The following is a 17,022-nucleotide window of genomic DNA, read 5'->3' as shown; positions in this document are numbered from 1 at the left end:
TTCATAAGTCTTAAATACACCCACATGGCCACACTGCGGATCGTTGTGGTGAGATGCGCAGATATCACTTCGGAGGTGGCGAGGTACGACGAGCAGCCACTTACGGCCATCTGGCATATAGTTGCGTCGATAGAGAAGATGGTCACGAAGGGCGAAATTCTGCGCTTGACGACGAAGGGCGCGAGGAGCCGGTGAAAGTGACGAGTTCGTAAGAAGACCGATTAGTGATGTAAGCCACGGATCCTTGCGCTGTTCTGATGGCATGTCGTTGATGGACAAAGAAGACAAGGCGGTGCTGGAGGCAGGGGACAACGGAGCGTCAGGCGACACTGGCGAGCGGGATAAAGCGTCTGCGTCGGAGTGCTTACGCCCTGTACGATAGATGACTCGAATATCATACTCTTGTAGTATAAGCGACCAGCGGGCGAGACGGCCGGTGGGGTCTTTTAGTGAAGACAACCAACATAAAGCGTGGTGGTCCGTAACAACATCAAATGGGAGCCCATACAAGTATGGCCGAAATTTTTGAAGCGCCCAAACAATTGCCAAGCATTCCTTTTCTGTCACCGAGTAGTTGGTCTCGGCCTTGGTCAGCGTTCAACTTGCGTACGCCACAACGTATTCATCAACACCGGGTTTTCGTTGGGCAAGAACAGCGCCGAGGCCGGCGTCGCTGGCATCGGTGTGCACTTCGGTAGGAGCAGCCGGATCGAAATGGCGCAATACGGGGGGTGAGGTAAGTATCTTGCGCAATTTCGTAAAAGCAGCATCGCAAGCCGGCGACCACGCAGAAAGATCTTTGTGAGCGCTGAGAAGTCGCGTCAGAGGGGCAATGATGGTCGCAAAGCTCCGAACGAAACGCCTAAAATAGGAGCATAAGCCTATAAAGCTGCGTAATTGCTTGATAGATGTTGGCTTCGGGAACTCAGCGACAGCTCGAAGTTTAGATGGATCAGGGAGGATGCCATCTTTGGACACTAAATGCCCTAAAATAGTGAGTTGGCGAGCGGCGAAATGGCACTTTTTCAGATTGAGCTGTAGACCGGCGTTGCTAAGGCATTGCAAGACGGTTTCAAGGCGAGTTAGGTGGGTCGCGAAGTCGGATGAAAATACAACAATATCATTCAAGTAGCAGAGACATGTGTGCCACTTCAAACCGCGGAGAATATTGTCCACCATGCGTTCAAATGTGGCGGGCGCATTACACAGGCCAAATGGCCTCACGTTGAACTCATAGAGCCCGTCGGGGGTGACAAAAGCTGTCTTGGGGCGATCGTCCTCAGCCATCGGAACTTGCCAGTAGCCAGAACGTAAATCGATTGAAGAGAAAAATTCCGCTCCATGCAAAGTGTCCAGCGCGTCGTCTATGCGTGGTAGCGGATAGACGTCCTTTCGTGTGATTGCATTAAGGCGTCGGTAGTCCACACAGAACCGAATAGACCCGTCTTTCTTCTTGACTAAAACGACCGGGGACGCCCAAGGGCTACTGGAAGGCTGAATTACACCCCTACTGAGCATCTCGTCGACTTGCTCATCAATAATGCGGCGCTCTGAGGCTGATACACGATAAGGGCGTTGGCGTAATGGGGCGTGCGTACCAGTATAGATGTGGTGAGAAACAGTTGACGTACGACCCAAGGATAGCTGCTGGATGTCAAAGGAAGCTTGGAATCGGTTCAGTAAGTCGAGGAGCTTGGCGCGTTAATCTGGAGCGAGAGCACTGTCGATGGCTTTGTCGAAGGTAGCCAGAGGCGGTGAAGGAGACGAGGAACGAGGTGGGCTAAGGGCACTGACGTTGTGGGAGATTGTGTCGGCACAGGTGGAGAAAACCGGTGGGACGGTCACAAAATTTTCTGATCGAACAGGCTCAGCATGCCCAACGCACTCGCCACGTTGCAACGTGAGTGGATAGAATGAATCGTTAGTAATGGCTAGTTCGGTGCGTTCGCTTCGTACACTAAGGACGGCACAGGGCAGGGGAACACAGCGTCGTGAGACGAAAAGGGAAGATGGGGTGAAGAGCATGCACTGTACAGTCATGAAGAGAGGCACAGTTTATAGGCACAATAGCGGCAGATAAAGGCGGGATATCAGTAGCATCCGCAACGTGGCATTTGGCTTCCCCAAGAACGTTAGCGGCAGTCGGTGCGGTGCACAGCGGAAAAAACTCTACTTCGGCACGAGCGCAATGAATTACGGCGCGATTGCGACACAAGAAGTCCCATCCTAAAATAATGTCATGAGAGCAGTCACGGAGAACGATAAAACTGATGACGTAGAGAACGTTCTGAATGGTGACTCGAGCCGGGCAGGTACCGATCGGTTCGATGTGCTGAGCAGTGGCGGTGTGCAATGAAACCCCATCTTCGATGGGTGGTGGAGGTCGCGGTGGAGGTCACGGGATTTCTCTTCCATTTATTCGCTCTGGAGCTCCGCAGCCGCCGAATTCCTACCTCAATGACCGACTCCAGCTCTAACACCACCGGCCCCGCTACCTCGGCCCCTTCTATTCCATGCTCCGGGGTGCTTCGCCAGCGGGACCCGCCGGTCTTCAGCGGCACCGACGATCAGGACGTCGAGGGCTGGCTTTCTTCGTATGAACGCGTAAGCACCCACAATAAGTGGAATGACGTCCTAAAACTTAACAACGTGATCTTCTACCTGACCCAAGTAGCAAAGTTATGGTTCACAAATCACGAGGCTGACATTCCAACTTGGGCTTCGTTCAAATCCCGATTTGTTGATGTCTTCGGTTGACCTGCCGTCCGCAAGCTTCGCGCCGAACACCGTTTGCGCGAGCGAAGGCAGCAGACAGGAGAAACCTTTACCAGCTACATCGAAGACGTTTTAGATTTGTGTCATCGTGTAAGCGCATCAATGACTGAAGCCGAGAAGATTCGCCACATCATGATGGGCATCCACGAAGGCGTATTCAACATTCTGATGGCAAAAGAGCCCCGTACTGTAAGTGAAGTTGTCACGATGTGTCAAAGCTACGACGAATTTCGTCGGCAACGCATCGTCCCTCGACAACCTGAAGCCACGATCGCGGCTATGTCTGACGCCCCTGTCAGCTCCACACTAATTCAAGAAATTAAAGACTTCGTACGGGAAGAAGTTGCACGTCAATTATCGCTAATTTCAAACGTTCCGCATTCCAGCTCACACCTGACTCCGACCATACGCCAGGTTATTCAGGAACAAGTTGCCGACGCACTTCCGCCCCATCGACAACCTACTCCTCATTCCACACCACTGACAGCTCCGCTCATTCATGCCGACGCTGTTCCGACATCCGGACCTACACCACTGTCCTATACTGAGGTTGCCGCAAGACTACCCCGCACCTCCACCAAGTGTTAAGCGGGGATCCAGGCACTGGTAGCGGGCACTGGTAGCGAGCAGGACCGGAGCAGGGGTGGCTTAACTTGCAGTCAGCTAGTCCGCAAAATCACTTTCTCTTCCTCCTTCTCGGTGATCTGCCCAATTAATGGGAACCTCTTCTTTACAGACCAACATCTTAAGCGGCTGCGAACGGTATTGGACGCTCTTCGCTCGGCCGATTTGACACTCAAACCGGAAAAATGTCACTTTGGATATCAGCAGCTAAAATTTCTCGGTCATGTGGTTAGCGCTGACGGTGTCCGGCCTGACCCTGATAAAACAGCCGCTGTAGCCAATTTTCCCATCCCTACCACGAAGAAAGCAGTCCGAGGTTTCTTGGGGCGGTGCGCGTACTATCGCCGTTTCATTGCCGATTTTGCCAAGATTGCAGAACCTTTGACACGCCTGACACGTGATGACGTCCCGTATGTCTGGTCTTCCGAGCAGCAGGAGGCATTCACCGAGCTGCGCCAACGGCTGCACAACCCTCCCGTTCTTGCACACTTCGATGAGGACGCTGCCACCAAAATTCACACCGACGCCAGCAATGTCGGTCTGGGTGCTGTTCTGGTCCAGCACCAGCAAGGCGAGGAAAACGTGATCGCTTATGCCAGCCGCACCCTTTCTCGGGCAGAATCAAACTATTCAACTTCTGAAAAGGAGTGTCTCGCCGTCGTTTGGGCCACAATGAAATTCCGACCTTACCTCTACGGCCGTAAATTTAAAGTTGTGACAGACCATCATGCTTTGTGTTGGCTAGCTAGTCTTCGAGATCCATCAGGATGTCTTGCACGGTGGAGCCTTCGTATGCAGGAGTTTGATTACTCTATCGTTTATAAATCCGGACGTAAACATGAAGATGCTGACACACTGTCTCGATCACCCGTGGAGTTGGCCCATGACAGTACGGATGAAGACGCCCATTTTCTTGGCATTATCAGTTCCTCTGATTTAAAGGCCCGGCAACGGGCTGACCCAGACCTCAAAACTGTGATCGACCATCTGGAGGGTTTCGATTCTACAGTATCTCGACTGTTTGCTAAGAACTTGTCATCCTTCTGTACGTGCGACGGAATCCTCTACAAGAAAAGCGCCGGCAACAGTGACCGAGACTATCTTCTAGTCATCCCTGCAGATCTCCGCGATGAAATCCTTCATGCTTGCCATGATGAACCCACCGCTGGACACTTGGGCTTTGCACGCACTCTTACCAGAGTGCGTCAGGCCTACTACTGGCCCAAACTTACCGCCACCGTTCATCGATATGTTAAAGGTTGCCGCGAGTGCCAGCGACGCCAGACACCGCCATTGAAGCCAGCGGGTTTCCTGCAGCCTATTCCCCCACCGCTAGTACCATTCGACCAAATTGGTATGGACTTTTTTGGCCCTTTTCCTCTATCGTCAGCTGGCAATAAGTGGATTATCGTGGCTACAGATTATCTGACACGTTACGCGGAAACTATGGCGGTGCCACGTGCAACATCCTCCGAAGTGGCACAATTTTTCATGACGCAGATTGTCCTCCGCCATGGCGCCCCTTCATACGTCATTACTGATCGTGGCAAGGCATTTACAGCGCGTCTTCTTGAAGAAGTTTTCCAACTAAGCCAGACACATCACCGAAAGACTACTGCTTACCGTCCTCAGTCTAATGGCCTTACTGAGCGACTAAACAAAACAATAGCGGACATGCTCGTCATGTATGTCGATGTCCGGCATAAAACATGGGACGAGATATTGCCTTATGTCACATTTGCATATAACACGGCCGTCCAAGAAACAACTCGATTCACTCCGTTTCGCCTAGTATACGGACGCGATGTACAGACCATGCTCGACGCTATGCTGCCATGTGCGGCTGACGACCAGCTGCTTACCGCTGACGCAGAAGAATTCACCAACTACGCTGAGGAAGCTCGCCAACTCGCCCGTAATCACATTACAAAACAGCAAGCAACAGATGCACGCCGATATAACGACCGCCATCGCTATGTCGTGTTCCAGCCTGGTGACAAAGTCTGGGTGTGGACACCTGTCCGGCGCATAGGCCTGTCAGAAAAACTTCTCAATCGTTACTTCGGACCCTACAGAGTGTTGCGTCGCCTCTCAGAAGTTACGTACGAGGTTATTCCAGACGGAACTGTACCGAGTTCTAGTCGTCAGTGCTCGTCTGACCTGGTGCATGTGCTTCGCATGAAGCCGTATTTTACCCGCTGAAAGTCATATTTGCCATCCGGAGCAGTTTTTTTTCTGTAAGCTTGCGGTTTTTTTTTCGAGGGGGGGGGGGGGGAATAATGCCACCTGACGGTTCGAGGTAGCGCTTGAACGACAAAGAAGTTGGAGACTCTCGCGCGCTTCGGCTAATTAGGACTGTGGACTCTTGAGCTTGTTTCTTCGTGTTACCGTTTCTCGGGAACCTCTCTCTTGACTGTGTGTATCTGCCCCTGTTGCCGATACCCATAAATCCCTGTCTTCGTGACAATATATATATATATATATATATATATATATATATATATATATATATATATATATATATATATATATATATATATATATATATATATATATATATATATATATATATATATATATTGGATCTCGAACCCAATAATTTTTCGTAGGAAGCGAGTATAGAGCATCATGGGCAACCGCTACACGTGCAGCGCAGCATACTCGTTTTCTTTTCTTTATTGCCGGCTTCAAGACCTAATTTTATACACACCGAGAAATACTGCGCGACGAGCAAGCAACATGGGTTAAAAACCATGCCAGCTCGGGCTGCGTGATCCATTGAAAGTCGCGCGTATGTAGCAGCGCTTCCATTCTAGGAAACCACTCAGGCACTGTCTTGTGTCTTGAAAACATAAATACCGCTAGCAACGGATTCTCGAAAGTACTGCCGTATTTTACTCGCATCAATGCCTGTATGCCTGAACACCATTCTGGGTCGCGAAATACTGTGCAGGCCCAATACTATGATCATGTCTAGCGGTAACCCATGACACGGCCGCTCGATGGAAGCGCACTAGGTGCGGCCTGCTACATCGCCCGAAACCGGCGGGAGGCGCCTACTTCCAGTCGCCACCGCCGCGGCGCCACCGTTCGGGGACAGCCGCGCGCGGAGAGCTGCGCCTGGCTGCGCTTTGAGGGAGGCGTAGGCGTGGTAGAAGCGCTTTCCGCTCTCACACAATTTGGCAACAAGAATTAGTATATACTGTCATGTCTAGTGTGACCGTGTCAGCACTTAGCGCTTGCTCGGCAAGGATGTACACTGGAGTGTACCCCGAAAACCTTAGTCACGGTGGTTGAACTTTGAAGACCACTGGAATGGAGACCTCGCATTACCGTGACGTTGCATCGGATCCAGTTGTTCGTCACATTAAAATGTGACCCGGCTGTGAACAATTCGAAGCTGTTCAGCTGCCATGGTAGCCTAATGCATAACCACTTAACTGTGTCGCGAATTCCGTGTGTCATTTTCATACCATTTACTCATTCCTGCATACAGCTTTTATACACAAATTGATGTCAACCTGTTCTAAGCTGCCAGCGCTATCCAATAAAAAAATGTCCTACTATGAGCAACCTCTGTGTGAGAATGCGACATGTAACCAACCTTTCTATCTCATTGTGACAAATTGTACGGTGCAAATATGAAGATGTTTATTAGGTTAAATCTAGATGATAACCTGGGATCTTCGACTCAGTTGGAGACCTTAAACTTTGTACGCCAGAACGCTATCCGTCATGGCTTCCCGCATTTTGCATGACCGGACAAAGTAAGCGCGCTTGATAGAGCCCGTCTGCCTCAAGGTGCTACATATATGCGCCGAAAGTTTTTAATAATATTTTTATTGGCTGCTCACAAACCCATACAATTTTGCTGGTTCATAATTTTCAATGGAAGAACGCGCATCGAGTGTTGCTGTTGTGAAACTATTAGCTGTGATCACAAGAATGTTCACGCATCAGAGCGCAACTGCAGCCGAGATTCAGCGAGCAGCCAAGTACGCTTATTTAATGGCCACGCAAAAAAAGGAAGAAAATTCCATACACATCGCTCCACTGTTGAGTTGACATTTCCAGCCCAGCTCGCTATCAGTGGGGGCAGCAACTTAAAGATATCTTGCATAGCGCCTTAGCATGGGCTCGATCATTGTTTTTATAGATTAGCTGCAGGTACTGTGTACAGTAAGAAAACAATGATGAAACCAAAAGTTCACACAGCTTGCTACTTTGCCGGACCTCTTCAGACTTCATCATCCTGTTATTGAAGGTGCGCGTAAGCTGGCAAAGCTTGATTACTTCCTTTGCGGGGTATATCAAGCCTCCATTGTCCTTGGTTTTCATTAACCTGAAACTGGTCCAGTTGACTATATTTCCTGCAACAGGCTCTTACTTGACTGACATGTCGCCTCAAAATCATTACCAAATATCGCATAAATTAAGCAACAACATGGTAGTGATAAACAAATCTTGGGGTTCTTATGTCTCCTTGAGGAGCCTCGTTAGAGTGCCCGCACTTTGCTACCTGCTTATTCACCGTATCCCGTAATTGCTGCCTCTGTCTCATATCATTAGAATGAAGCCTTAAGCCATCGCATTATGTGAAATAGCACATAGCTATATAAAGCCCCTCTTTACCGCAGCCGTATGAACGTGCCCTATAGGAGCATAGTGTGCCTGACTTGGGATCTAAGGGTCCTCCCGCTTTCAATAATTCCCATTTCACCTTTACATCTTATTGACTCTCTCTAGTTTGGCAGCTCCTGCCACACTGAACATGTCATGTGTTCTCATTGCGCCAAAGGTCTCTGGCCATATCACCAACTAATGTGCCTCTTACCACAGAGATTTTTTTCCGACTGTCTGCCGACAGAGCGGGCGCCGGATTTTCTGTGGAACGTGGCTTTTCGTTTTATCGCATCGGCTCAAACAGTCTCAACAGTGTAAACAAATGTTGTATGCACAGGCTCCCTTACTTGCGAGGCCAATCAGACTAGCGCGGCAAAATTTAGAACAAATTGCATGGTTATATATAAAAAAAAAAACTTCGTAGCTTTTTCTGATATGTCCTCGCAACATAACCTGCGAGAAAAGCTTCTGGAGCTACCTCATGGTGTTCATCTGCTTCCCAACGCATAGTTAAAAATCCTAGTTCACTGGCCAGCTCCCTGGTAACTAAATAGGTTAAACAACGTGACGGGAATACAGGAAAAGAGGACGACACAACTAGCGCGGTTATGCCGTCTTCTTCTCCTGTGTTCCCGTCGCGTTGTTCGCACGGTTAACCTATAATTAATCACCAACAAGTCCAATCTGCTGTCCCTTGTAGCAAAGTAAATGGCAGCTAATAGGGCATTATGCTTCAGCATCTGGACTTTTTAACCGCAGCGCCGCTTTCATTTCAGAGGAAGCGAGTGCATTTCCACTCTTCGCTGCTGTCTGCCTGAAGCGAGCTCAGCAGATAAAATTAGAGGATCTCTTAAAAGTTGGCGAAAGCCTACCCTTCTCCTATCATTTGCCTCTCATCGTTTGCCACAGTTCGTCATTTCAAGTCGTCGTTTGATATATTGGTCGTTTCTCAGTCATGATGAGTCTGCCTGCGTAGTCATTGTAGCCCTTATCACTCATAACTAAGCAGGTTACTCATTTAGAATCAGCAGTGGTCATTACATGTCGTTTCACATATTGATCATTTCGTTGTCATTAACTGTAATGATGAGTCATGCCTAGCTATTATAGGCATTACCACACATTGCTAAGCACTTTTACTCATTTCTAATCAATTGCGGTCATTACATGTAGTTTGATATACTGGTCATTACAAATCATTTTAGTCAACATTAACCATTATTAGTTATTATCATTAGTCATTATCTCTATCAATGTCTATAACTTTTATTGATTACCTATCACCATCAATCATTTTCATTCTTAATATCCCTCCTTGCACGTCCGCTTTTGCGACTGGCACACCAGTGCACAGATGCGACGTAACGTGCTTGCACACGCGCACCCAAAAAGTTTGCGTTCACCACGCAGACGCGAGGCGAACGCGCCCAGAACGGAAGCAAACAGCGCGCTCAGAGCCGGCGACCCCGGCGGCGACGTGTCCCCGAACAGTGGCGCCCTCAGCAGAAATAGCGGGCGCAACTGTAAACTCCCCAAGGACGCGCTTGCCCATTGACGGCGGCGCGACGCAGCAGGCCGCACCCAGTGCGCTTCCATCGAGCGGCCGTGCCCATGATCATCTTAAATTCGTAAAAATCTAATTCTGTATGCATCCACGGGTAGGTCTTTTTTAACCGTTCGTTGCAGGATATCCCAGAAGAAAGGGGCTTCCGAACAGTCTAAAAAATGTGTTCGATAGTTTCTGGCTTGCGACATATAAAGCAGTGATTTCTCCAAGGTACAAAAAAAAAAAACGGTCCATTTCTAAATTAGTCTTAACTTCTAGTGTATGGCGTACGGAGACTGCACGACGCGGCTAATAGTAAATAAGAAGTTAGGTGAGCGCATCCAAGTACGACGCTCCGTGAGTCAGGGCTTCCCCTGTCAGCATTACTTTTCTGCTTGTACCATTCTGTTTGAGCATTATCGAGAGCACCATTTTTCGAAGTTTTCGTTTGCATGCACCAGAGGTCCGCATACTCGCGTATCCAGATGACATTGCCGTCTTCTGTGCCGATTACTAAAGCATTCGCAATGTTGCCCAATTGGTGAAGGACTTTTGTTCTGTGAGCGGTAGTGCTGTGAACTGGGATAAGTGCCTGGAGTTCTGGCATGGAGGCTGGCCCAAACCTCCAAAGAGTTTCGTGAACACGCCTTGGGTAAGAACCACAATTAAATATTGAGGATTGACACTGGAAAACTACCGAGACTGTAAGCCATATTGTAACCAGCAGGTTTTGGAAATACGTGAGAAGGCCGAGAGACTAAAAGGATTCGGTTGGTCTATTTTTGCACGTGCTCCAATTTGTGATTGATTTCTTCTTACCAAAATATGGTACGTGTTACAAGTACTTCATTTAAATCATGTGAATTTGCAAAGACTGCACCGTGTGCTCGCCATTTTTACTTGGGAAGGTATATTTGGAAACGCGCCCGCCGAACCAGCTCTTTTCATCACGTCCGCTTTGTAGGAGTTGGTTTGGCGCATTTGTATTTGCGCAAGGTGGTTAACCGTTTTATGATCTTTCGTCATACGAAGGACCCATTTTTTTACGAACTATGTCAGGTTAGGTTGAGCAGTTTTGCCAAATTTAGTTGTAAGTTCGGCGAACATGCAGGAGAGAATGGCAAGCCCGATTTTCATTTGCATATTTATCAGCTGTGTCGCGCAAGAAGCCATATAACGGCTTGAGAGATTACTTTCTCCCGATCCCATTGTACAGGTCCTTGTACTGTGCAGGTCCATGGAATTCAGTCCTTAATCATGTAAAAAAAAGTCGCTATACCAGGGTGAGGAAAAACTTTCTTTTTCAAGCTCCATAGTACTGCAGTACACTCTCGCGTTTTGCATTGGTGGTAGTAGTTTGCAACAACTTCTGTCTGAGCGCGAAAGCATTCGCAGGTCCTTCTAGGCTTACGTACTTTAAAACACTACCAATTCTTTTCTTTTTTTTTTTTTGACGCGCACCTTTATCAATCCGCGGTTAGCAAGCGAGACATAACTCTAGATAATGAATGCGATGACCGAGCCCACATCAGACATTTTCGAGCTTCCACGACGCTTCATGCATGTGCGCGAATACAGAACTCGGTACGGTTGTGGCGCCTAAACAGAATCACACCATGTCTGACGCAAAAAAAAAAGAAAAAAAAGGGAGGACGCGTTTCGTATGCCGTACCTCAAGGAACGCCCATCAGCTGATAGCGTTTATTTTCCTGTTCCTGATAGAGTAATGCCTACTCTTAAGGTCAGCGCTTTGCAAAGGCACGTAAACATCTCGATCCTTTAGCGACTGAGCGTACAGCCAAAACGATTAAGTTATTCTGGATTGTTGTCTGATAACCGCGGCTGTTTCTCTGTGATGTTGGCTCTCCGTTGCTCAGCACGAGGTTACGAGATAGAGCGCGGTTTCCATGGACAAGAAAAGCAACGCAAAAAAAAAAAAAATGCAGCGCATTGTGTGACGTAAGCGCACGTTTAGTAACATCAGATGGTTGAAGGAAATCGGGAGTACGGCACAATACGCCTTTTCTGCCTCCTGCCTCTTATGCTTCCTTTACTCTTTCAACAAGCGATGCCTCACACATCCACTTTGGGTGCCACAATTCCTGCGTCGCTTCATTTCGTCATAAAAATGTATTGCAGTCGATTTCATATGGTCCCAGAGTTGAAGGGCATCGCGAAATAGTTCTATATATCTATGATTCGATATCCAAAGAAGCCAGCTAAGTCATTCTGTGAATACGAATGTGAATACGATGCATCCACGTTAGCTGCGCGTTTCCTACACCAAAGCGCTGCCCGCCGGCATATCGGCACCCTTCCGCGCTTGTCGCGGGAGCGTTGAGCAGCGAGAGTCGCCTCCCTCTCGAAAAAGAGATAACAATGGGTAAGCTTTCATGTGTTACGCAATGGGCGCTGGTTCGCGAGAGAAATATCTTGCATGGAAAGAGCAGGGCCCGCTTGCACGAACCTGAGGGTATACGTCCAGTCTTAAGACCGAGTTTAGTCTTATCCGAATCTAAAATAAAACTGGGCTTCCCGGCGGCCGCTTGGAGATCGCGCTGCCCGCGTCTCGCGCTGTGCGGCACAATTGCTCTTGTAGTTGGGGCTCACATCAAAGCTTCAGTGGACCGTGCTTAGGGAAAAGCCATCGCAGATTACAACAGGCCTAATTCTCGTACTCGTACCTGTAAGCGCAATAATACCTCGAGTGAAATTAGGGTAGTGTTTGTATGCGCGTCGTCTTCACCAGCGAAGCGGGCCACGCGAGACTAGCCCCAAAGCTTTTTTTAGCCGCCTCAAATCTTTGGTCAGCAAGGCTGGCATCACTGCATCACAACCGTTGTACTGAAAGCCAGCATCGGCGCATGATAGCAACGTTGAGATAAAAAAGAAAGCACTCCAGAAGGTCACTTTCAAGCGGATCCGACGTTCACCTCGTCACGCGATTTTGCCGCGTTAAAGCAGCAAGCGGGTGCGAACGGAAGTGCAGCCGACAAGCGCCATACACGTCGGGGAGCTGTTAAAGGAACAGCCTCTTGCATGGTTAGGCGCGTAGTTCGATAAAACGATTGTCTGCGGAAAGGCAGTTTGATAAACACAAAGAAAACGCTCCTATACTCTTGCATGTAGTTTTAAAGGGGATATTCTGGCTTGTGGATATAAGCAATAATTATTTATATAAGAGTTTGATTTATTGCGCACCGACTGTACATATTTTTTTTCTTAGTCGGATAAACAACGGCGTTGTTCAAAAAGAATTAGTTGTGGGTTAGCTCTGGTTAACCCTAGCTGAATTGCGAAATGAACGGCGGAAGTTTCTTCTGCCTGCTGCATTATTCCCCTATAACGCCCTATCAGGGTAAGGAGCTACAGTATTGAAGATACTTAAGCTTATCCTTTAAGGGTAAGACGCGAGAGCGTAAGCTACCAGCCCACTTATAAAGTCACGCTTCAACCAAGCCGTATGGACGTGTCTGCCTGTAGTAGGGGTAACGAATGCAAGCGGTTCTGGCAGGCTGATTCTGATATCACCCTCCAAACATAGAAGGAGCGACCCCAGTTGGCAGCTCCTGCCCGTGGCCCAGGGGTAACGTGAATTCAAATGACTCGGCAGGCTGATCTTTTTTTATGAGGAGACTGTAGCTACGCATCTTCACGGCGTAACTGTGGCCACCCGCGATGTCTTGGTTTGGCTGTCGTAGTAATGCTTTCGCAATAAAGCAGCATATTGTAACGGCGTATGCAACGCTGGCCATTGCTTGGCAGACGTTTAGATATCGAAGATAACAGATTACCAGGCACCCCAATAATCGTGTTAAGGCTGCTAAGAGCTAACGTATTTGATGTCATTATACTTTTCGGACTTTGGTTCGCCCTGCCAGCGGTCTGATTTTGCTGCTGGCTCCTTTGATGCGCTTTCGATTGCGAAGCTAAGCTGTCCGGAGTACTTACTGAGGCCCTTGATATCAACAGCAGCGGTGACATGTACGCGAAAGCCCTCAAAACAACTTCGATGGCGAAATAAATCTAATTTCTTACTGCCAGTGGTCTTGGCAGAATCCGCGAACGCATAAATTTTAGATGGTATATTTTTACTTCATTACTAACCGGCTTTAACATGTGCGTCATTATATAACATTTCTTCAAATGATTCTTAAGGAAACGTTTCTTGAAGTGGTTGTGCCCCTCTGGTCAGGTACTAACTGGGAAAAACAAACCCCCAATAACCAAATTAAAACAAAATGCTTTAGCGTCACCGATCAGAGTGGCTGACTCTCCAAAAGCTTCCTAATCGCGCCCCACCTAAACTACATGCAAATAAATATGCTTATAACTAAATGCGCTACTGAGCCAATTCCAACTAAGCCGACGCCGTTTCGTCGTCTACTATGAGTGCATAGTCAGTGTCAGGTCTACAGGGACGTCCAAACAGGAACGCTGTCTCAAAATACACAATCTTACCTTCGGCTAACATTTTACTTGTAAACATTCCACTAGAAATAAAAAACAATTAGCTGGGGTTTAGCTTTAGTTAAACTCGGTAGGTTGCGTAAGTAATAGAGTATCTATTATTCCATTGCCATTCTTCATCCGTCTCTTGAGCCCGTTGTTGCTTCCTGGCAGCAGCAAGCCAACGTAGCTTCTCTTTCTGTTTATCAGACAGCATTGCGAATGGTCAGGCTTTCTTCATGTTTGTGACTGTTCTTGAATTAGGAGGGGGAGTGCACTGGCTGGTTGACCATACATGCTTGGACCCCTGTCAACGTGCAGATAGTTGTAGAAGGGGAAGGGGAGGAGAAATTAGAGAAAGAGTCGCACGCGCTACGCCGCTGTTGTCGGGGTGTCGTCGAACATGCATTTTTTATACTCAGTTTGCCCCTCCTCTCCATTTCGAAACATCTGGCGAGAGCGCTGAGTCTTCCCCTCAGCGAAGCCAGCGCTTCTACTCGCCAGCGTCGCAGCCATGGAGGAAGGTTTTTTCCTTCCTGTTTTGTCCTTCCTCCATGGCTGCGACCATGGAGGAAGGAAACAACTTCCTTCCTCCATGGTCGCAACTGTAGCTGCGGCGCGGCGTGGCTACCGACCGGGTTTACCCGATGGCTTAAAGAGGGGACCCATCTGCGGTCGCTAAACGTGGCTACGGGCAGGGTTTACGCGCTGGGCTGAAACTTGGTGTAGTATTGCTTACGCATCACAATGCCTTTAATTCCAGAACTGTGCACATGTTGGAATGTGGTGAATAAAGCACACATGCCAGACCGACTTATCAACAGGCGCGGTAAATCAGGCTGACTGGGCGAACATCATCACAATTAGGCTCAGCATACCCGTTAAAAAAAAATCGCCTTTATTACCGATTTCCTGTTACGGTGTCCTGACCGCACATCTCCCACAAGCTTTTTAAACTCGACCACCACACAATCTGGCTCTATGTTGTCCCTGTCTTCACTTGGAGACCATTCGCATCAGTCGCCTGCTAACTACGCTATCCTCATCATGTTTCCTCAAAAGTCCCGCTTCCTCTCGTTTGTTCCCTATTTGACTATGGCATTCATGTCCTTTAAAATACGCGAATAATTTTAATTTTCATTGCTTCTAGAGATGCTAAATGTTTTGCTTCAAGCAACTCGGTTAACCAAGAGGCACAATTATGCAAGTACTAGAAAAATAACCTATTACATACCTCTCTCTCTCGACTCTCGAGTGATGCTAGCAAGTAGCTATTTAGTGAGGCGAATAATGCGGCAAGTTGCATTTTCAATCATTGGAAACGTAAATGGGCCCCTCACCTTGAATCATGACCGCGTTCTTCGTGATGAAGGGGACGCCCAGCAGCGGCTTGGTGCGCGCCAACTCCTCAGGGGCGCACTGCCTCGCCAACTCGTCAACGGCGCGGGCCTCGGCGATGGCCTCGTTGAAGCGCTCGTCCACAACCGCATTCAGGAGCGGCTCGACTTCGTGCACCCGCCTCTGGTACGCACGGATCACCGCCTCACAGCTCACCTGCGACAGAGGAAAGAAATGTCTGTACGGGCTGTTCGACTTCTAGCTGACCAGATGGGTGGTTCTGAGACAGCCAGTTGCATGACCAGCCTTCCGTAGAATGAAATATGGGGGACACTTACGTACGCCTTTAAAAGGCATAACGCGGCAGCGTAGGCTACCAGACCACATATAAAGCCCCGCTTTAACCAAGCCGTATGAACGTGCCTGCGTGGCCTAGAGGTAACGGGTACTGGCAGGCTGAGTCTGATATTACCCTCCCATGTGAAAGGACTGGCCCGAATTGGTACATCCTGTCAAACTTAACGTCAGCCAATCCTAGGTCCAGTCAGTGGGCGGCCATGTCAGCTGCCAGCCGTAGCCCCTGCCAATGCTGGCGTCGGATTTCCAGCTACTGAACGGCGCCTTTAACGCTTTCACGTTAAAATATGTTTTAACTCGAGGATATTTCGGGCTCCGTTCTTTAGAAAATTCAGCGTCGGCATAGTCGGTGTTTTGAGGGAAACATCGCAGGCATGGCGCTGTTACGTTACAACTAGTGCCTGGCACAACCGACACTGTTAGGTCTGGTGTAACGTGGCCACACGGCGTGGCCGATTTGGCAAGAGCTGCCCATTCGGGCCTCTATAGGGAGGGTGAGATCAGAATCCAACCTTCCAGGGCCCTGTCACGTTGAGTCAGACGCGGTGCCTCTATTGCCTACGCAAGCACGCTCGTACGACTTGGTTGAACGGAACTTTATATATCTATTTTGGGTGGCCTTTGACATAACAGTCTATGCCAATGAGCATGTTGAAAATATAGAAACAAATCAAGGGATTGGTAATTAGGCGAGCGAGAACTTGCATCTACGCAAAAGAGAATGCGCGAAGGGAACGGGCTTACCCCCCAAAATGTCTTGCATATTTCCTCTTGATTAAAATCAGAAATGATTATGATAAAAGTGGAGCCGCAGTGCCTGCTTCACTCTGAGTCGATACCCGCACAACGTCCTCAGAATATCGAGAAGAAGAAAGAGCGGACGAGAGAAGACGAGAATAAGACGAGATGCCATAGGTCCTCCTTGACGCTCTTCAATCAGCTGTGTTTAATACATAAACCTGTAGAGAGAGTGCAGTCTGTGCTTGATGTATCACACGTTTCTTCAAGGCAGAACGACGACTTGTAATTGGTCCATCAATATCACGATGATGGCGAAGAAAAGCCTTGTGAAGTGAGCAGGATGAGTATATCCCAGTGTTTCCGGGATGATTATTGGTGTTTTGAAAATGAGAAGGTGCAAATACGTAACTAAGGGAGGACTATTTTTCTAGTTTCTGTTTTCTTTTCTTGTTGTTTTAATGTTTTCCTGTTCTTGTTCGCATTGTAGGTATATTAAGTTTGCTCCACCCTTATGTAATGCCCTCGGGCCTTTAAGGGAAAAATAAATGAAATGAAACTATAATCCCAGA

General features: G+C 48.3%; 1 protein-coding gene across 1 annotated transcript in view; it reads right to left on the bottom strand.

The window, feature by feature from the left end:
• The window catches only part of LOC146194580 (fatty-acid amide hydrolase 2-like), a 113,982-nt gene that overhangs the window by 57,577 nt on the left and 39,383 nt on the right, over positions 1–17,022 (bottom strand). The window contains exon 2 of the mRNA XM_084597452.1: positions 15,358–15,571. Within this exon, the coding sequence (XP_084453578.1) occupies positions 15,358–15,571 (214 nt within the window). The remainder of the gene's footprint in view (positions 1–15,357; positions 15,572–17,022) is intronic.

This window comes from Amblyomma maculatum, chromosome 3 (genome assembly GCF_055883805.1).
Source record: "Amblyomma maculatum isolate TAMU_Amacu chromosome 3, ASM5588380v1, whole genome shotgun sequence".
In the NCBI taxonomy this organism is placed as follows: domain Eukaryota; kingdom Metazoa; phylum Arthropoda; class Arachnida; order Ixodida; family Ixodidae; genus Amblyomma; species Amblyomma maculatum.
This window is presented reverse-complemented; position numbering and strand designations above follow the sequence as displayed.